A 22,880-nucleotide genomic window follows, 5' to 3' on the forward strand; every position below is an offset into this window, starting at 1 on the left:
AGGGGGCTCTGCGGCTGAGGGACCAGTGCGTGCAGTGGGCTGCTGGCGACTCGAGGGGAGGAACCCATGGAAGCTGTGGGCTGCTGGTGACTGGCTCAAACTGGCTGGAGGAGTACCAGGTATCAGAACTGGGATGCGAGGAGATGGCGAGGGCGCTGACTGCGTCGGAAGTTCGGATCTGGAGCTCAGGTTGCCCAAGGTTTGGACTGGACTCTCTGTGGCTGCGTAAGTGCTGGAGGTGGATCTAAAGATGCTCAGTGATTCTGGGAGGACTCTGCTTCTCTCTCAACTGTCTGACTGTGGAGGCGCTTGGGCAATTCCTGCCAGTGGCAAATCGGTCTGCCTTGCAGCAGGCAAAAAGAAATTTCCTGACTGTTTTATTACTATGACAATAAATTGAATCCTGATCTTGACCCAGAGGAAATCCACGCAGATGTGGGGAGAACATACAGACTCCTTACAGACGGTGCAGGAATCGCACAGTGGTAGCCATGCCACTTTAAATATTTCATCCATAACAGAAAAAGTTCCTCTATTCCCAACATTAATTCGATGGGCGTTCAAAGTGTTTACCAAGTGACTCATGAAACCTGCTGAGTTAACCTTAGGAAAACAATGAAATCTCAATAATTACTGAACAATTATATAACTGACAATGTAAAAGATTACACAAGAGTCATTCTTACTGTTTGATCATGACAAGACAAAGCAATCAGGATCTTGATAATAAGCACTTTAAAACTGAAGTGCGAGAGGAAGAGAAGAGCTATTTGTCTATGCTATCAATAGCACAGAATCAAACACAGGAGGAAAGATCCAAAGCAAAGAACCTTGCAGAAATCCACCACATTTCACATTAATTATTCATTTAACGGCAGCTTTTGAACTGAAAAGGCTTTGATTGCTCTGTTGCCCTGCTCACATTTTACAAAGCATGACATGAATTGTTAATGCATAAAAGATGTAGAACCCCAGTACAGACTGCAGTAAGGCCTTCGACAACATCCCTCATTGTAGTCTGGTCCAATAGGTCAGGTCAGGTCAGATGGGATCTGGGGTAACTCACCAATTGGATGCAAAAGTTGTTTGGTGGAAGGAGTCAGAGAGTAGCAGGGAAGGGTTATTTTTTTCCCAGTTCAAAAGTCTGTAACCAGTGGTGTGGTGTGCCACAGGGATCAGTGCTGGGTCCACCACTGTTCATCATCCATATCAATAATTTGGATGAGAATGCCGTTAGCGACACCAAAACTGGTGATGTTGTGGATACTGAAGGTTATCTAAGATTACGAGTGGGAGGGGTCCAATGAACAGCAGGTGGAATTTCACTTGGATAAATCCAAGGTGGCACTTTCGGAGGTTAAACCAGAGCAGAACTAACACAATAAGTGACAAAGCTCTGGAGAAAGTTGTTGAATAAAGAGACCTTAGGGTAAAGGTACATAGTTTAACCAATTTGGAAACACAAGTAGACAAGGTGGCATTCGCCTTCATCAGTCAGAGTGCTGAGTATCAGAGCTGGGACATCATGTTAAACATGCACAAGACATTAGTGCGACCACAGTTGTCTGCAGTTCTAGTCACCTAGCTGTTGGTAACATGTCAGTCAGCTAGAAATAATGCATTGAAGATTTACAAGACTGGGGGTTTGAGTTAAAAGGAGACGAGAAATTGGGTCTTTTTCCCCATGGAACCTCAGAGCTGAGGGGTGACCTTAGACGGATACAAAATCATGAGGGGGCAGAGATAAGATCATTGTCCTTTTCCCAGGGTAGGGGAATCTAAAATTAGAAGGCATGGAAAACATTTGAAGGGAACCTGAGGTTTAACTTTTTTTTGAAAAGCACGCAAACATTAAAATGGAATGAGCTGATGGAGAACGTTGTTTGATGCAGGTACGATGTTGCAAAAGACATTCAGACAAGGCCATGATCAGGAAGTGTTTTGAGGAACTCAGGCCAAACACAGGCAAATAGAACTAGATCTGGTCGACACATGGACGGTATGAATGAGTTGGCATGAAGGGCCTGTTTCGGAGCTGTAAAATCATGACATTGGTGTCATCTGTCTTCCAGTATTTGCAATTCAAGTTGCAGTGTTGCATCCAACATAAAAACGACAACAGCTCATCAATCTGCTTGGCACACACAACAAAAATCAATGGGTTTCTGTAAATTCTGTTCAGAAGCACTGATATCTTAGTTCCATCTTGAATTGCCATGAAGAATTCAGTGAGCATACAGCCAAAGTTCTAACCTCCAGGCAGCACTTGAGAGCTGTGGTCACTTCCTTTAGATGTGGCTCCTTTCCTCTAAAAGACCTTAAAGTACTATTCCAACTTCCAACTTAATCCACTCATTCTATTAAATGATATATTGGGCATAAAAACTGAAATTGTATTTCAAATTGGAAAGATTTCTCATTAACCCAGCATCTGCAAATTTTTTTCCCTGTCAATTCGCCCAAGATTCACTTCAGAGATGTAAAATGCAAGATCGTGCCACCTTGGGATACAGGTCAGAAACACACCCGTTGGCAACACGTTCATGCCAATCAAGTGGCTAATCTAAGGTAGTCCCACTTGCCAGAGTTTGGCCCACATGTTTTTGAACTTACCCTATTTTCAACATAAATTAATGACACCCGTCTTTACAGTTTCCTCTCACACACATACCCTGTGTGAAATTGTTACCCAAGTCCCCTTTAACTCATTCCCCTCTCCAGCAGAATTATAAGTGCAATTGTTCATTTTGTTCCCAATTTGGAGTCAAACCAACTGAGCCAACATTGATGCAAAGGATGCTTGGAGTTTACATGTCAATATGACATGAGGAAGAAAGAACAGGACAAATTCCTGCAAAAAATTACAAGAATCAGCAACTAATTCTCCCTTTCCTTTCAAATAATTAAAGGTACAGACCAGGAAATTAAAGACGGCAATCTCAGAAAGGTCAATGAAAATTCAGTTTCCGGGTGCAAAGGAAACTCAAACCATAAAGATTGTTGCAATGAAATGTCGATTTTAAACTTCTTTTAACTTCATACACTGTCTGTATTATGGTTTAATTAAGGCAAAATGTGAAATTGTATTTTATGTTACCTCGGACAATTTGTAGGGAAGGATAAGTCTTTCTCCAACTGTCACAGTCTTCCGGGTGGTCAGAGCTTCAAACAGCGTCTCCTCTTTAACCTAATTTAAGAACATTGCATATCAAAGCAAGTACTATATTGCAGACTTCGTTATTGACAGAGATCATGGTATTTGAGTTATTATTACAAACTTGAGCCGTCTTTGGTAATTTCTCCACTTTACATTTGTAGTTTGTTTTTTGATCAGGGTGGATTTGACATAGTTTATCTTTCTCCCAACTTTAGAGATTAACCTAATCTCCAACTACACATCGAAAATCTTGTTTGCAATCAAAATACAGAGTGATTCCTTTTCTACTCAAGGGTTTGAGATGGGATGCGAGGAGGTGCCAAGGGCGCTGAAGGTCTCCTGACCACGTCGGAGGTTCAGACCTGGAGCTCGGGCCTGCTGATAGCTTGGATTAGACTCTGTGTTGCTGAGGGAGCACTGGAGGCAAATCCATGGACACTCAGTGACTCTGATGAGTGGGGGGGGGGGGGGGGGACGGGATTCTCTTTTACTTGTCTTTCTCGGACTGCTTCAGGCAGACAAAACCAGATTCCGTGTAATATTGCACTGTCTTTATCGCACGACGACAAATTGAATCTTGAGATGAGCAGAAACTCAGTACAAAATACCAATGTTGCACTCATCCAGTACTAGCTTTTTGCACATCCCAATTGGAGCTAATTCACCAATCAATGTCACGTCTTCAGTCGCAAAAGTCCAAACTTCTGGAATTCCTTTCTCTTCTGCAAATGTTACCCTCCTCTCAGCCTAAAAACAAACTCAACATAGCTAACGTCACCAAATCTAGCTGAACACAATGTGCTAAATTTTGTTTTATTTGGACTCTCATGAAACACTTTGGGATAAATTACAGGAGAAGTGCAAAATAAACACAAGTTGTTCTTTTGACATTCAAAGAATACAGCCCACTTTTTTCAACCATTGCATGGAATTAGGATTCATGAACTTTGTAGGGCAACAAAAAAATGTTCAGAGGTCAAATAAAGGACATATCCGAGAGCAATTCTGCACATGAAAACTGCAGCTCAATTCTGCTTTGGCTTTGAGTTAATGATCCTACCTCCAGAAGTTCAGAGACAATGGGTAACACTTCTGGATTGCAGATGTCGATGGAATCATCGCGGTAGGATTTCTTTTTGTATTTTATATTCCCAAGATGCAATATTGCAGACAGAAGAGAAAATATTCTGCAAATGAAACATGTTTCAATTAAAATCATTTTAATGGCGTTCAAGACATTCTACTGTCTCTGAATCCAAAAATGCCCTCCTGCAGAAATTGTTTGTCTATGAAAGCCCATCTAACGTAGGGATAAATCTTTGCAAACATAATTCATCAAGAAAGGAATTTTTTTTAAATCAATCCTGACAGCGACATTTTGGAACCGAGAACAGCTGGCAGAGTTTCAGAATAAAGGCTCACCGACATGTCCGGGAACTCCTCTCCCAAGATCACAAGAAATTGCAGAGTTGTCAATGCGGCCCAGACCATCACGCTGCTGTCTCGGGAAAGCACCGGCATAATAAAGGGCCTATCTCAACCTGGTCACGTCAGGCAGAAGGTACAGGAGTTTGAAAAACTGTGCCACTGGAGTCAAGGACAAGTCGACTCCAGCGTGACCAAAACCCTACCACATTACAGCCCTTGACCTTCTTATCTGCAGTTTCTCTGTAACACAACCTACTGCACCTTGGCTTTTTGCCTGAGCTTGCTGCACTATGGGTTGGATGGCACTCAATGTTTTTCACTGAATTTCAGTGCACATGACAATAATGAACAATACACAATCAATTCAATTTTAGACCAAGACGAAGACATTTCTTCTCCAAGAGAACTGTAAATTTTTGGAATTATCTCTCCAGGCAGCTTTAGAGAACAAATCAATGAATGCATTCAAGGCCAAGATAGGCTGACTTTTATACTGTAAAGAAGCCAAAAAATCATGAAAACATGCATGGAAGTGGAGCTGAGGCCAAGATCTAATCCACCATGACATTGTAGAATGACCCGAGGGCTCATCTGGTCTTCTTCTGCAATTTGTTATGGACTTATTTACACACAAGAATGTCCTTTGAGCAATAATTATTTATCCAGGCCAAATAAAGCAAAGCCTTTTTTCTGAACCAGGATGATAAACAGTGTCTTTCATGTGAAAATTATAGGTTTGAACTCAACTTTAGCACCATTTACTTCTTCAACCATTTCAGCTTTACAAATTAGGATGAGCCAAGGAGGATAAATAATATTGCATCAGACTTATTTTTTCCATACACGTTCACCAACAAATATTCTGTTCATATTCCTAAGTCACTGGTACCAATTTAATAGTTAAAAAAAGATTTCTAGGTCAAAATCTACAATCACAAATTATGAATATATAAGATTTAATGTTTGATATCTAATGAATTCTATTGTTTGTTCCTAGTATTTAAAAGCCTTTTATACATCATACATTTCAGTCTTTCTCAGAAAATATTATCATGCTTTAATTTCATATCTCACTATGTTTACATCAAACTGAATTAAAATAGAGAAAATTTGCATCTATTCTACATTAATTTTTGTACGACCAATTAGTGGGCAAAGGAGTTAAGGGTTATGGGGATAAGGCTGGAAAGGGGTACTGATGGTAGTGATCAGCCATGATCTGTAAAATGGCGGTGCTGGCTCGACAGGCCGAAGGGCCTACTCCAGCTCCTATTGTCTATTGTCTACCAATAACCTTCATGGCACAACAAAGTAGAAGTCACATTGAGCTCAGTGGCAACTGCCACCACTGTAACATTTTTTTGTCTATAATTCCTTGCACAACTTTTAACTCCTCATCTTCTTTCTCACACAGGCATTATGTTCCCAGTACTGTAAATGGAACCAATATCAGAATGACAGGTCATCAAATTGTCTCTTGCCACATATGGTGCCCAAGCCACCAAGTACGTCTAGTAGTCGGCCTTTCTTCCAGAGATGATTATTTGCTCCTCCATCAGAGAAGCTTTGCTTCTATTTCACTGATTTAGTTCAACCCAACTCTTCCAAAAACAGTAAATACATTTGCAAAAGTTCACTTCCTGGTCAAAGCCCCATGTGGAGCACTCTCACATGAATTCCAATTTTCATAAATCTGGCTCCTTGCCCAGTATCACTGCCTGCAGTTGCTTTGTGCCAGCAATTATTTAGGCGGAACAATCTTGCAATTCTACCCAGCCTTGAGTTCGATGGTATGACGTTAACTGGGCTTTCTGGTGCCAAGAACACACTGACTGTTGTCCACACTCAGCAGACAGCAGTCAGGGTATACTGTGCAGTTTTTTAAATTTAGACATACAGCAAGGTAACAGAGCATTTCGGTCCACAAACCCATGCTGCCCAATTACACCCAAATGACCTGCATCTCAGTACGTTCTGAAGGGTGGAAGGAAACCCCCCCCCCACCCGTCATGGGAAGGACATACAAACTCCTGACAGACAGTGCCAGATTCAAACCCCAATCACTGGCGCTGTAACTGCATTGTGGTAACCATTGTCAAACAGAAATAAATAAAATTGAAAACATTAAAAAACCAAACAACACTGGATAACATCCCTTTTTACTCCCATTTTGAAAAACCAAAATCTGCAATGAAAGCGATGGAGTTAGACCCCACACTAGAAGAGCAGTTGTTAGATTATGTGGAGAAGGGCTCAGGCCCAAAATGTCAGTGATAGATCTTTGCCTCCTATGGTCTCTGCAAGACCAGACGAGTTCCTCCAGCATTTCTGTGTGTTTTTATTACAATCACAGCATCTGCAGTCTTTCTTGTTTCTCTACAAGAAATGATCCACCATTTAGCTTCTGAATTCTCCAGTCAGAAACACATTCACATGGAATATTATTAGGCAGCTCAAGGTTTGCCTCAAAAATACACAATCATGTTGCATATTTCTGACCAATCAACTCACCGATTTCGAGTTTTAGGCAAGAATCCAACCATCTCCATTGCCAATTGTAAGCGCTCGAAGTCATGTTTCAGATCTTCTCCCTCAACTGTAAAACCGTCCTGCTAAATTAGATCAAATAACTTTGAGTTAGGAATCATTACACAGAAATTCTAAGATCAATGTTCAAACTTCTAAGACATTGGCTCTTTCCATATAACCATATAACCATTCACGGAGCGGAAACAGGCCATGTTGGCCTTTCGAGTCCGCACCGGTTCATTGATTTTGTGCGCCCTCTTCAGGCTCCCTGAGCAGCGCTCTCTCCTGCTCCAGAGTCACCTCTGCACGCTGGCGGTCCCTCTCTCCTTCCTCCCACTCTATTTCATACATGAGTCACCATCACCTGAAAGTGGCTTTCATTTGAGCAAGAACCTTGTTGTTAAACACAAGTTGTGTTTAACATCAAGTGCAAAGGTTATTTAAAATTCGGTTAGATAAATTTTTACATGATAGAGGAATTAGGGGATATGGGGAGAAGGCAGGTTGGTGGAGTTAGGTCATAAATTAGATCAGCCATGATTGTATTGAATGGCGGAGCAGGCTCGATGGGCCATTTTTGGCCTACTCCTGTTCCTACTTCCTATGTTCCTATGTTCACAACGAGGACAGATAAAATATCACAATATTATTGGGCTTTGAATCGTGGAACCATAGAACATTACAACACAGAAAACACCCCTTCTCGTCTGTGCCAAACCTATTCTGCCTAGTCTCACTGACCTGCACCCAGTCCAAAGTCCTCAAAACCTGTTCCATCCACGTACCTGTCCAAATTGTTCTTAAATGTTAAAATTGAGCCTGCATTCACCACTTCAGCTGATAGCACCCACTACTCTATTTGTGAAGAAGTTTCCCCCTAAACTTTTCCCCTTTCACCCTTAACCCCATTTCCTCTAGTTTGGCTACAATAAACTTTGCAGTTTATGTTAAACTGCTTCTTTCACTCATCTTCCCTCTGCACTGGATGTCTACCTTCCATGTGCCCCTGGGAACAGCCTGTAAATCGGAGAGTCTTCTGTTACGTTGCTGCTAGGGATGAACTGTGACTTGCATCCTTCTCCACACATTCTTTGGAAAGTCTGTCAAGAGCCTGGCAACAGTCTCCTCCCATCAAACATCTCAAGGGCAACATGTGTTGGGGTGATATTCCAGTTACGCAGGAAGGCAGTACTCCTGTGGGTGCTCGCTATGCCAGGTCCTGGTGCTTGTTCTGGAGCTATCCTGATGAGGCATTCTGCCAGATGATCTGAATGGTCTACTCCGGAAACCATCCAAGGTATCTATTAATGTCCTGTAGACACTGAGTGATAAGGACTTATATGCTGACTAGTGCCTGATAGACGAGGTCAAAGATCTAACCCTAATGTCTAAAAGATTTTTTCCATGAGGGATAGGAAATGTAGCATGTGCAGCTGACTGGGACGTTGCAGGCTCAAACTTCGGTTTGAGCTGACTGGACCTCGAAACCTGGACTTGCAGTGCTATGAGATATCAGTGAGGGAATGCTACCAACCAGTGAATTGCAGGCTGCAGGAGTACATGCTGAGGTTTGATGCAGCTTTGTTGGAAAGGACCACAGGCCTGGGTCTTCCACTACTGAGCATTGAAGGTCTAATACTGGTGGGAAAGCCCATCAAAGAACTGAAGGGGGAATAACTGAAGGGACCATATTTGCGATAATGATGGAAGGTTATATAATTAAATGGTAGAAACATGACACAAAGAATATAAAAAGACTAAGCACTTTCTTCTGTAGATAGTTTTATTGTGAATAAAATTTTATTTTGGAAACAAATACTACCATCACCCAAATTCCACATTTTTAAGACTTCAAGGAAGAGTCAGTGGATGAAAAAAATTGGGAATGGGAGCCTGACGAATAGGTGACCTTCTCCAACTGCCACCATTATACAAGTCTTCAAAACATCATCAATTTCCTGCTTTCTTCATGTACTTGTCCAAAAAGCTCACTCTATTTTTGAAAGCAAGCTATTTGTCTGATACCAATCAACAGGATCCAGCTTCTGGTTTGTTTTACTTTTGCTTAAAGGGATTAAAAATTACCAAGTGAAACCTGAAGATCCTCCCAGAATCACCAGCAAATGCGAGCACAGCAAAGCAAGACCACACATTTCAAACTATAAATGACAGTAATGGAAAACAATTTGAATCCGTACGAGTGGCATCTTGGACCATTCCTATCAGTAATCAATTTCTTTGGCTTGGCTTCGCGGATGAAGATTTATGGAGGGGGTAAATGTCCACGTCAGCTGCAGGCTCGTTTGTGGCTGACAAGTCCGATGCGGGACAGGCAGACACGGTTGCAGCGGTTGCAGGGGAAAATTGGTTGGTTGGGGTTGGGTGTTGGGTTTTTCCTCCTTTGCCTTTTGTCAGTGAGGTGGGCTCTGCGGTCTTCTTCAAAGGAGGTTGCTGCCCGCCAAACTGTGAGGCGCCAAGATGCACGGTTTGAGGCGATATCAGCCCACTGGCGGTGGTCAATGTGGCAGGCACCAAGAGATTTCTTTAGGCAGTCCTTGTACCTTTTCTTTGGTGCACCTCTGTCACGGTGGCCAGTGGAGAGCTCGCCATATAACACGATCTTGGGAAGGCGATGGTCCTCCATTCTGGAGACGTGACCCACCCAGCGCAGCTGGATCTTCAGCTACCAAGGAGCTAAAACCACAAGCTCAGAACATCTGCCCTGACATTCTGTCACTTTAAAATATATCCTCTATTGATTGTGAAACCTGTTTAATAGATTTTAAAGTTCAATACAAAACATTATGGATGCGAGTTTTAAACTGTCCAGATATCAAGATCAGTTTGTGAAGGTTGCCTTGTCGGTAGCCAGGTAGTATACAACAGTCATGTGGAAGTCCGACTCCTAACTAAACATTATATGATGGAAAACAGAGATACAGAGTTGTATTACCCGAGAGAAAATCACATACAATTTAAAGAGAAAATATGGGGTGGGGCAGCCTTATCTGCAACCTATAGGTACACAGATATAGTCACACCCCTTCCAAATAGAAAAGTAAAAATCCAAACGATTGAGATAAATGAAGTGGGGTCATGGCATAGATGACGTGCTCTTGTTTCGTATCTTCATTTTACTTGGTTACATTGGGTTTATATTTGGTTCTTTATGTTTGTTTAATTTACATAATCTTTTCCTTGTGGTATGGGAGGGAAGGGAGAGGGATGGACAGGGGGAAAATGGACTCTGAATGTAATGTCATTGTTGAGAAAGATTGTATTGCTGTTTTGGATTTCTGAGTGTCTTGGAAAATCAAAAAAAATTTGAAAGGAAGTTCAATACAAAAGAAAATGAGGAGATTCACAAGATTCATTTCTTGAGCTCCGAGTTCCGGTGACTTCATCCACAACATTAAAAAATTCACCGAACCTGGAGAAGCCGCTGCAGGTTATTAAAGTTCACAACAACCAGCAAACAAATTGGTTTGCTACTGTTGCTTGGCCTCGGTTTCAGTTTTCCCGGCATAATCGAGGAGCTGTCAGAAATCAAATCGTGGACAATTGTAGCTTGTAATTTCGGCACAAGCAACACCAAATTGTCTCTCTGGCAACTGAGTTCAGAGATTCCTGCTATGCAAATGAATATTTCACCTGCCAGTAATCTCAAAACTCATACGTACATTTCTAGGTGCAGAAAGGTCTTGCAACATTGAAACTTCATCTCTTTCTGCGCTTTACATCTGCAAGGCCTTTTCTTAATTAGGATGAACACTGAAACAATTTGCAAAGGATAACAAAATAAATGCACCTTTCTCATCAACTTCAAGATAGTCATTCCCTTTGAAAGGTCAAATTGGTGATTTCAGATCAGATTCTGTTCACTGTCATGTGATAAAACAGATGTAATATTGCACAAAATTGCCTTCAGTCTGCCATAAAGCAAAGATTCTCCATAACCATTGCCTGGGGTCAATTACAGTCAGAGTACTTATTGTCCGTGGATGCACCTCCAGCAGTACCGCAGCCTCTGCAGCACACAAGATTCCTGTTCAGTTCAAACCATCAGCAGTCCAAGCCCAGATCCAAACCTCCAACATAATGAGGAAGCCTTCAGCAACCAGGCCCTTCGAGAGCCTCCTTGTCCTCAGCAACCTCTCGAATTCCAGATCCAGTATCTGTTTCTCAGGAGCCAGTCTCCAGCAGCCCGATAGGAGTCCTTCGACGACAAGTCGTCAGCAGTCCATAATTTGTGAGGTTTCCTCACCCATAAGCTGCCAACAGCTCAATGTGTGTGTGCGGTCTTCAGCCGCAGAGCCCTGCACTGGTCCGCCACCGTGGTCACCATCCTTAGTCATCTCCTCTGCTTCCCCTTTTCAACGGGGGAGGGGTGGAGAAGAACTCCCTGTTGCTGGGGCCCTGCACCAGTCTTTTGCTCCCCTGGAGTCTGCAACCCCTCGAGGCCATTGCCAAGCCCAGGCGCTGCTCTCTTGGTCACAGGATTTTAAAATAAAACAATGTTGGCTCCTTTAACAAATAGTTTAAAGCCTGGCAGTAGGAGAGGGTGAGGGAGTGCTGCAGCTCTGCTCCCCGCTCTCCCTTGTTCCACACCAACAGTGGCACTGCCATCCCCGAAACTCTGCAGAGGCATCATTTTTGTTTGGCCGCACAGCCCCAGTGATCCAGGTTCAATCCTGACCACTGATGTTGCCCATATGGATTGAGCACACTCTTCCTGTCATTGCATGCATTACACACGGGTGATCCAAGTTCCTCCTGCATCCCACACCGAGCTTGCAGTTTGATGACCACTGAATTCCCCCTCCCGTCGATGGATGGTTGAACAATCAGGGAGGGTGCATGTGCCCAAGACCATCATAACCCACTCTAATCAGAAGCCATGGATGACTGCGCGTACTGCTCAGGAGCCAGGACGCTGCCTTCAGAGCGGACAACAAGGTAGCCCTAGTAACTGCAAGAGCCAAGCTGTCTCAGACCATCAGGGAAGCAAAGCGTGCGCACAGCCAGCACATTCACAGTCACTTCCTGGACAGCAATGACACGCGGCGCACGTGGAAGGGCATCCAAGATATCGCCAACCACAAGTCTGCACCATCTGCTGGTGATGCCTCTCTCCTAGATGCACTGAACAATGAAAAATAAGGTTTCAGCAAAGACGACCACCTCTCCTCCAAATGACCAGGTGTTGTGCCTTGCAGTGGCCGACGCGAGGAGAGAGTTTGGCAAGGTCAACCTGCGGAAGCTGCTGGACCAGTCAGGGGAAGTGCGGTCCAGCTAGTAAATGTTCTGACATCTTTGGCATCTCCCTGAGAAGCGCCGTGGTCCCAACGTGCTTCAAATCCACCACCATTGTCCCCATGCCAAAGAAATCGTCTGAACCCTGCCTCAATGACCACCGCCTGTCGAACTCACATCCATTGTAATGAAGTGCTTTGAGAGGCTCATCATGGGGCACGTCAAGCTCCTGCTCACCCGGTCACTGGACCCCTTGTAGTTCACATACAGATCCAACCACTCTATTGACAATACCATCACCACCACCCTCCTTTACTCACAGAGAAAAAAGGACTTGAATGCTCGAATGCTGTTTATTAACTTCAGCTCTGCATTCAACACAATCGTACCTCAGTACCTGATAAGGAAGTTGAGCCTGCTGGGTCTAAACACCTCCTTCTGCAATTGGATTCTCGACTTCCTGTTGAGGAGACCTCAGACAGTCCAGATCGGTACAGCACCTCCAAGACCATCCCACTGAGTATGGGAGCCCCCCAGGGCTGTGCTTAGTCCACTGCTGTTCATTCTGCTGACCCATGACCGTGCAGCTAAACGCAGCTCGAACCACATCAAGGTCACTGATGAGATGACCTAATCAGCATACAGAGATGAGATGCAGTTGCTAACAGACTGGTGCAGAGCCAACAACCTGTGTGTCTGAATGCTAAAGAAACAAATGATTGTTGACTTCAAGAGGGCCCGGGAGGACCACGCTCCACTGACCGTTGACAGCTCCACCGTTGAGGTTGTCAAGAGTATCAAGTTCCTTGGAGTGAAAATCTCACCTTAACACCAACTCCATAGCCAAGAAAGCCCAGTAGCGCCTCTATTTCCTGCGAAGGCTAAGGAAAGCTCATCTCCCACCCTCCATCCTCACTACATTCTACACAGGATGTATCGAGAGCATCCCATGCAACTGCACCACCACTTGGTTTGGAAGCTGTACCCCCTCGGACAGCAAAGCCCTGCAGAGGATGGTGAAGTCAACGGAAAAGATCATTGGGGGCCTCTCTTCCTACCGTGAAGGACATTTATAACACAATGCAAGCAAAAGGCAATAAACATTGTGAAAGACTTTCCACACCCCTCACGTAAACTGTTCTCCCTTCTGTCATCTGGTAGGAGGTACCATAGCACTCGGGCCCTTACATCTAGATTGGGCAAGTTTCTTCCCCCCCCAAACCATCAGATTCCTGTATTCCCAGAACAGATGTGGATACAGTACCATGAGCTGTAACTGAATTCGTCTTACTATTTTAATGTTTTAATCTGCTTAACTTCTATTCTAATGTATTTATGTAAATATGCTCAGTGGTCCTGGAGAAACGTCATCTCATCTTTACCATGCAAGTGAGGTATGAATGATAAATAAAGGTGACTTGACAATGACTGTGTGTCTTGGTATGACAGCACCACCATCTACAAATTCGCTGACGATACCCACAGAAGTGGGTTGTGAAAAGGGGTGATGAGTCCGCGTAGAGGGAGATCAGAAACTTGGCTGAATGGTGCACCAACAACAACCTTGAAGTCAATGTCACCAAAACCAAGGAACTGATTGTCGAATTCAGGAAAGGAAAACTAGATGTTCATGATCCAGTGATCATTGGGAGATCAGAGGTGGAGAGGGTGAACAAATTTAATTTTTTTGGAGTCACTTTCTCAGAGGATCTTTTATGGACCCAACACACTAATGGCATCGTGAAGAAAGCACATCAGCGCCTCAACTTCCTCAGGAGTTTGTGGAGGTTTGGTATGACATCTGAAACCCTGGCAAATTTCTACAAATACATGATGGAAAGTATCCAGACCAACTGCATCACAGTCTAGTATGGAGACACTGAGACCCCCGGGTGCAAAGCCCTCCAAAAGGTAGTGGTCACATCCCAGGACATCACATATAAAATCCTCCTCATCATCAAGAACATTTACGAGGAACACTGCCGTTGAGAGCAGCAGCGATCATCAAGGATCCACACCGCCCAGCACACGCTGTTCTCGCTGCTTCCATTAGGAAAGAGGTCCAGGTGCCACAAGTCTTGCACCACCAGGTTCAGGAACAGCTGCTCCCCCTCCACCATCAGTCTCCTCAACAACAAACTCAATCAGGGACACATTTAAGGATTCTTATTTTTGCACTTTATTGATTTTTTTCCTCTCTGTATCTTACAGTCAGTTTGTTTACATTTGTTTATGCGTACATTGTTTTGTTTTTGCACTACCATTAAGTGGTAATTGTGCCTCGCCTGCAGTTAAAAAAAAACTCAGACAATACATCTGAAAATTGCTCTTTTCATGACCTCAGATACAAGGCTACTTTTCAAAGCAAATGAAGAACTTTTCATAGTCTCTTTTGCAGTGCAAGAAAATGGGACAGAAGTAAATGATCAATTGAACTGCTTTCATGAAATGAGTTAATCAGGAAAATGCTCCAACTCTGAATAATATAACAGGATCTTTCACCGACACCAAAGGAAACCGATAGTGTTTTGGTCGGTGTCATCTCAAATAAGGCAGCTTCCAGCTCATTCACATCATACTGATCAACACTTGGGCTGGAGCAAGAAAACAACAGGTTTGTTAAACCTGATGGAAAATGGCAGATCTGTTGTATGTGAGGCAATGACGCAAGGTTCGGGCTTGCGAGTCATTAAATGAGAGTAATTACAAATACTGAGAGGGCAATTCTGATATCCAGGTTAATGGAAGGGAATGATTCTGCTAAAAACATACAATTTCAGTTACAACCATGTTTGAGGGATATCTGCTATTTTCACCAATGAAAAACCCAAGGTTCATATTCACAGTGTTTGCATTGCCTTATTTTATTCCAACTGAGTGCTGACCTGAGCAGTTACCCTCATCCTAAACTATCTTGATTATTGCTGGTTAAACATATTTCATTGAATGTGGTGCCAAAAGATGAACTCTGAAGGCAAGTCTGGGTAATTCTGGGCAAACCACAGAGTACAAGTCCACAAGAATGTAAATTCATTGATGACAAGTAGCTAACTTTGTAGTGTGACCATAAACATCACAATTAAATGAAACCAGATTTCAGATTTATTGTACAGAACTGCGGGAGTGTGGAATGAGCAGGCTCGATCTTAAGTTTTAAGAATAAATTGGATTGATACATGGATGGGAGAGGTCTGGAGAGTTACAGAATGGGAGCACGTCAATGGAACTAGCGGAATAATGGTCGGCACAAACAAGAAAGGCCAAATGGCCTGTTTCTGTGGAGTAGTGTTCTTTGGTTCCACATGCATAACATTATACAACCCTGAGATTCTTTTTCCTGTGGGCCAGGCAGAATTACCACTTATTAGTTGTGCAAAAGAGAAAAAACTGTACACAGCGTAAGCATGTAAACAAATGTAAATCAACCCTTTTAGTGGACTGAAGTTGCAGCATGGAGCTGCCTGCAAATTTTATCCAGACATCTTTGTCCACCTATCTGAGCAAGCTAACTTTAGGGCATGCACATCTGTATCCACTACAGCACATAACATCCATGTTCCTAAAGTTAGCTCTTTTGTTGAGCTAAATAATGAAATTGTTCAGCTGAGTACTTACTAGGTCAGGTTAAATATTTTAGCCAGGCAGTGCAAGAGGGGTGGCTTGCAATGGGAACACAAACAAACAGATGGATAGAATGAGCCCTGATGGACAGGAAGAGTCCTGAAGTGTAGAGAAACAGAAATAAGTTCTTGGGAGTCACCATCTCGGAAGATCTTTCCTGGATCCACACATTAATGGCGTTGGAAAGAAAGCACATCAGCTCCTCTACTTCCTCAGGAGTTTGCAGAGGTTTGGTGTGACATCAGAAACCCTGAAAAATTTCTACAGGTGACCGGCTGCATCACGGACTGGTGTGGGATCACCAATAGCCCTGAGCAAAGTCCTCCCAAAGGTTATGGATGCAGCCCAGGAACAGCTGCTCCCCCTCCACCATCAGACCCCTCCACAACAAACTCAGTCAGGGACTCATTACAGGACTCTTTTAGACAATTGACTTTTTTAAAATCCTCTATTGCACAGTTTTCATTTTGTTTACAGTTCTTCATTTGTTTTCATGTGTATGTTGTGTACAGTTTTTTGCATGACCAATAAGTGAAGATTCTACCTCGCCCAAAGAATCTTAAGCTTGTATGTGATGTCACGTAGGTTCTCTGACAATAAATCTGAAATCTAATAATGATCGTTTTATTAAACAACTTACTCAGATAGGCAAAGATGTCTGAATGGAACTAACAGACAGCTCCATGCTGGAACTTCAAATTAGAAGTGGTTTCATTTGATTGCGATGCTCTGGTCACACTCCAAAGTTAGAGCTACTTGCTTCAGACGACTTCAACTGAAGATAAACTCATATGACAGGATAGGCATTGCGGAAGGACGAGACCAAATATGCATTCTTAATTACAAATGACCGTGTGATATCTCATTATTTCAATGAGACAACTGGAGGCTTAACATCAATGATCACGGATCTCAAAAATCCTGACGGATCTTCAAATTGATTCACTACAGTTCAGTAGATGCTCTGCTTGCATAACAATTTAGGCATGTTGTGATTTGTTTCTGCAAAAGATAGGTTAAAAAAATGTGCTGAAATTATCTTCTCATGTGTCTGTGTGACCAGAGTGAGTGCTGTCTATAAACAAAATCTGTAATTACAGAATTTATAAAAATAATCACCACACATATGAAAGTGGGTCAGAGATCCGACTGCGATAAATAATATTTTTTTCCTGAGATAATAGTTATTGCTGCAAAAAAAATGTGTGGATTGACACATGCACTTTATAACATATCAAAAGACTTCATATGTACTCAATTACTTTCATGTGTCGTTGCTTTTATTTTGTTGGTAAATATCGAAACTATTCTTCATACATTTAGCCTTAATTGAACAAAGACAATGGTTATTTGAATATTTTGCCTTCTTTGTGCAACCTTTTCCATTGTGGACTTGTCTCTTCCCCATTCACCCAACAATTTAATTACTGTAACCCTCAATAATCCTTCTCTCAAGAATTATTAATAATTCATCCATATTAATAATTTGCAAATAGCCTATTGCGATAATATTGACCATCTCAAATACATTTGCAAACTTTAGAAGTCTCATTCTAATCTGGATTTTCAGTGTATTTGAAGTTGAATGTCACTTAAGATCTTAAAATAACGATGGTTGGAGCAGGATTGTCTCGGTCTCAACCAATTCAAAGAACACAAATATCCCAACAACCTAATTTACTGAATCTCCTCTTTGCCTTAAGTTCACATGGTTAGATTTACTTATTCACATTGTAAAAAGAAATGTAGTGACCACAAACACAAATGTTAGTACATGCACAAGACTTGGAAAATGTTACAAGAGGTGACCCCAGAGTGTTAAACATTAAAATATTTTGCATATTTCAAACAATGGAGAAAATCGATTTTCCTTTAGTTCGATAATGAAGTTAAACTTTTACTGCAGGTAACTTTTCTAAATTTTAAGTGATGACTTTTGTCTGCTCATCAAGTTGAAGACGAGGTGTCATTGACCCTGCTTCTGTACCCAGAGATACAGCCTGGACCTGCTGAAAAGTTTGTTTTTAACTCCAGATTTTCAGCATCTGCAGTTTTTTGGGGGTTTTTTTGTGTTTGGAAAGACTGTTGGAGATTGGAAAGCAAGTTTATCCTTTTAACCAAGAAAAAGATACAAAAATCAACATTTAATTTTTCCCCCCTCCCCCCCCCCATCACATCACCTGGAATGACGAATTTGGGTTTCTTTACATAGAATACAAATCACAAATGTCGATTGGAAAAATTACTTTTTTTTCCCCATAATTATCCCATTGCGTTTTGAGGATGTATCGGAGTAGTTCGAGATCTTGCCATTGGCAATATGAAACTTGAATACTAACCGGCTCTGAGTCATTGTAATAATCATTCCATGTCTGTCTGACCTGTTTCTTTGTCATCTAAGAAAAGAAGCAAAATGATGTTATAGAAGTGCATTCCTAAAATCTAAGTTAGCTCTGCAGTTATTGACAGAGCATCAAGATCCTTGCTCAATTTTAAGCTGCAGCTACCTCATGCTCTCTGCCCAATAGCCATTTTTTCACAACATAAGAATGTTTCAGAATACATGCGTGGAGGTCATTGTGCCTCCGCAATTATGGCGATAAAGTTTATCTAACCTGGTTCATACCTTGACGAAGGGCTCAAGCCTGAAACGTTGCTTATGTATCTTTAATCTTTGCTACATAAAGTACACTGTTTGACTTGCTGAGTTTCTCCAACTTTGTGTTTTTACTTTAACCACGGCATCTGCAAACTTGAATGTTTTACTTTTATCTAACTTGAGACATAATAAGCATGAAATCCAATTTTTCTGCAGACCAGACCCCACCAACTCTACTGTTGAGCAAAGCTGCTAAATTATAATTAACTCTCTTTGCAAACCCAACAGAGAATATAAAACCTCAACAGCTTAAAATAGGAACCAAAATGAAAAACTAAACCACGAATCCACAAATGTTACATTACCTTTGATGCCCTGGTTTTAAAACTGAAATTTTTCCCCAATATGCACCAACTTTTTAAATTTAACTAATAAGCCAATTTCTAACAATGTCCTTGTTCTCATGAGAAATTCAACCCAATTTTTATTGTTTTGAATGATGTTCCATTGGTTTAGGTAGTTTAGATTGCTAACAATGGTAGATCGGTTAGCTCAAATTCTGCTTGAATCATGTTTATTTTAATGTTTTCAATTATTCACCCTCGTGCAAAATTGTCAGTTTGTATCTAAAATCGACTTGACTCAGTACTTTAAAAACTAGATCAATATTCCCCAAATTTTTTGAATCTCTTAAACGTGAGATTTAATATCCCATATTCACAAACCCTCTTGAAATCTTTCCTCTTGTTCATCCCCAATTCTAAATGGAAGATCAAGTGCAGATGTGACTCCTGCATAGACTGCATTAAAAAGTCCTCTTGGATGAATACCATCTCATCCAAGCCCCTTGCACTAGAGCAATCTCAGTTAAAACTAGAAAAATAAAATACCTTACTGTTACCACCCGATTGTGATTTGTCTCCAGATCGGTTCTGCCTCCTGCTGGCAATTAGGACAACAGCATAGACTGTTAGCCCTTCGATATTTCAAAGTTCTGCTATCAACTGATCTTTCCAAGATACCCCCCCCCCGAGCACTGCCATATTGCTTTCCCTGATAAGTAGAAACAAAATGGTAGCAGCGCTGCAATAGTTTACTTTGCCTCTACATATTACTCCACGACACGCTGTACAACTCATCTTCCAGTTGACCCTCTCTCCCTTCATCTGACACCTGTCAATCAGCTGCTTCTGTGCATCCTCCTTCACCCCTCCCTGGTTCACCAATTCCACTGTTCCCATCAAACCTCCACCCCTGCCAACATAATACTACCCACCTCTCCTCATAGCCCTAATGAAGGGTTCCAGCCAAAGCTGATCATTCTCTTTGTATCATTGATACTGCTCCCTCCATTGGTTAGTCCAGTAGATTGTTTGTTGTTCCATATTCCCGTATCTGCAGGCTCCAGTCCGTCACCTGCAAATGTGCAATGCAAATAATCGAGATTTTGGAGCTGACCTGTTTCAAATAATGGTATTCCTCAGGCTTCAGCAGGTGGAATCTCTTTTTCTCTTCTTCACTGGCTCCTGCCAGTAGGTAGTAGAATACATGATAGTTTCTAAATTGCAATGAGATGACATTGAAAACTGCATTCAGTAAATGACTAAAGGACATGAAAGCAATGACATCATCAAAAAAAAGAAAAACTTGGTTTTGTGTACTTTCCAGGCAAGTCAACTCAGAGCTGGAGATATAAACACGTGCACTATTTTATTAAAGTTGTTCGACATGAGGAGGAAAATCTACTCAAAATTGTGTCCTTATTAACTATAATTTCATTTTCTATTCAGCTTTTAATATTGATCATTTATCTCAATATTGGACCCTCATACAAATGCATGAGGAAGTATATGATCTAATTAAATGAATTATGCAACAGGACTGGGACACACCAATTCTGGAACAGTACATCAATGTGAAGTTGATGGGGGGAGGGGGGGGGATATCTCTGTTGATCACCTCATTAATGCCTTCAAACAAAGGATCTCTCAGTCACCCACAAGAATTAAAAGCACATAGACCATAATTTATATACAAATCGACATTTGGGCATGTGAACAAAAAGTCATTTCAGTTACTGCATCAGCTGCAGGAACTGAACATGATTTTGCAACTTAAGTGACGTGTCTATTGATTTTTTTTTCCCCTTGAACACTCAGCCATAACCAAGTACATATCAAAACATTCACATCATTAAATTATTCATTCAAAAGCCCAAATTGTGCTAAAACAAATTTCCTCAGAAACAATGAATTCCATTTCTATTTCAGACCAATTCCTGATTAATCCTTTCACTTAGATTAATCCATTAAAGTGTCAATCAAGTAACATTTTCAAGGAGAATTCACCAGTTTTTGGTTTCAGTTTTGTGTTAATCATTACACCTTTTAGAACCTTTAATCCAATTTTTATAAGACTGACTGGAAAAGGTTCAATTAAACACTGCAACACAAACAACATAGTGGATTCACCCATGGCCACTCATTTGCAAATAATGCACAATAAATATGGTTAAATCAGTGGTTTTCAAACTTTTTCTTTCCACTCAAATACCACCTTAAGTAATCCCTATGTCACAGGTGCTGTGATTAGCAAGGAATTACTTAAGGTGGTTTGTGGGGGGGGGGGGGGGGGGGAAGGTTGAGAAGCACTGCTCTGGACCCAATTGTTACTGAAATATTTTGCTTGAGAAAAATTGTCATTGGCCCATTTTCTTTGGAGTTCTGAAACCCTGCACATAACGAGTCAATGAGGGACGATTAAAACAGTGGTTTTCAAACTTTTTCTTGGCACTCACACACCACCTTAAGTAATCCCTTATGAATCAGAGCACCTCCGGCATAGAGATTACTTAAGGCATTATGTGAGTGGCAAGAAAATGTATGAAAACCACTGGATGAAATGGTTTAAAAAATTACATGGTGTGAAGATGGAACAGGCGAAGGAGATGCACAGTTAGCAGAAGACTGTTAGACCACCACTGATCAGGATTTGTATCCAGCACTGTCTGTATGGAGTTTGTATGTTCTCCCTGTGTCTGCGTGGGCTTCCTCTGGGCACTCTAGTTTCCTCCCACTGTTCAAAATGTACCGACCGGGGTTGTAGGTCAATTGAACGCAATTTGGGTAACATGGGCTCGGAGAGTGAAAGGGTCTGTAACTGTACTGTAGGTCTAAAAAATTAAAATTTTGACCCAAATCTTCTCATTTTGAAGATAAAAATCGTCATTCAGATGATGCTCCCTGACAAATGGAAACACTTCCCAATTCAGATTCTTCTGAGCAGTAACAAATATGCACAAATCACCCAGTTAAAGGGGAACATTTTTTCCCACAATGCCCCCTATCAATTTACATTCTGGAGTGAAGGTTCTTCTGTTCATTTGCTTTCAAACATTCCATGTCCTGAAAGTCCATCATGATTCAACCACTGGCAGATCAGATTTATTGCAAGGTGGATTCCATCAAGTCCTTTTTAATTCTGCTCAATAATGTCCATTCAAACCTCAGTCAGTCCTCCTCCCCAGTATTCTAATTTGAGGACAATTTTGTGCAATAAGATGTAGGTTGAAACTCAGCTCAAATAGTCCCAATCTTACTGCTAAACTCTAACATCTTCATAAACATGCTAATGTCATCACCCAGAAAATGTACTTTAGCCTATAATCAATCTCAACAGTTTCTCTTTGATACCTGGTTAAAGGCTCGGTATCAGTATCAGAATTATTATGAACATGAGGGCATCCTACTTGTATTTTAAAATACACATTTCAGATTAATATTGAGCGCAACCTTGACACCATATGGTATTGTTTTGCATGTCTGGTTTTATATTTGTGCCAGAGAGATGAACACCACTTGCCTGTGCTGCTCTTGAAGCTATCAATGTTACATTGCCTCTGGAAATATTCTGCCTGCCTCTTACCGTTCATTTTGTTCCTGATAGACGAGCCTCGACTTCTCCAGCAGATACTTTTCAACGTAAGCTCTGAAAAAGTAAATTGATGCTCTTGGCTTGATCAGTGGTAATACAAGAACAAAAATGCATCAATGAAATTAAACAACGACCGTGGAGAGTGCTGCCAAAGAGGGAGATGTTGGGGCTCAGATGCATCGCTGCGTGGAAAGTTCGGTGAAAGAGGGCAGCATCAGGGCACAGATGCATCACGACATGGAGGGTGTTGTGAAAAAGGAAGACATTGGGGCACAGATGCATATCTGTGCATAGTTCCTTGAAAGTGGCACCACAGGTAGACAGTCATAAACAAGGCATTTGGTAGGCTTGCCTTCATCA

At 41.7% G+C, this 22,880-nt stretch overlaps 1 protein-coding gene across 7 annotated transcripts in view; it reads right to left on the bottom strand.

Annotated features, from left to right (window-relative positions):
- Positions 1-22,880, bottom strand: part of myo9aa (myosin IXAa) — a 176,910-nt gene that overhangs the window by 93,438 nt on the left and 60,592 nt on the right. For 6 of the 7 annotated variants that reach the window (XM_069902409.1, XM_069902410.1, XM_069902403.1 and 3 more), the window contains exons 4-9: positions 22,512-22,574; positions 20,046-20,145; positions 18,328-18,384; positions 7,097-7,197; positions 4,218-4,344; positions 3,098-3,187 (exon numbers count right to left, since the gene is read on the bottom strand). In XM_069902409.1, the coding sequence (XP_069758510.1) occupies positions 3,098-3,187; positions 4,218-4,344; positions 7,097-7,197; positions 18,328-18,384; positions 20,046-20,145; positions 22,512-22,574 (538 nt within the window). The remainder of the gene's footprint in view (positions 1-3,097; positions 3,188-4,217; positions 4,345-7,096; positions 7,198-18,327; positions 18,385-20,045; positions 20,146-22,511; positions 22,575-22,880) is intronic. The other variant, XM_069902406.1, reaches the window with a different exon arrangement.

Source organism: Narcine bancroftii, chromosome 11, assembly GCF_036971445.1.
Source record: "Narcine bancroftii isolate sNarBan1 chromosome 11, sNarBan1.hap1, whole genome shotgun sequence".
Classification (NCBI taxonomy): domain Eukaryota; kingdom Metazoa; phylum Chordata; class Chondrichthyes; order Torpediniformes; family Narcinidae; genus Narcine; species Narcine bancroftii.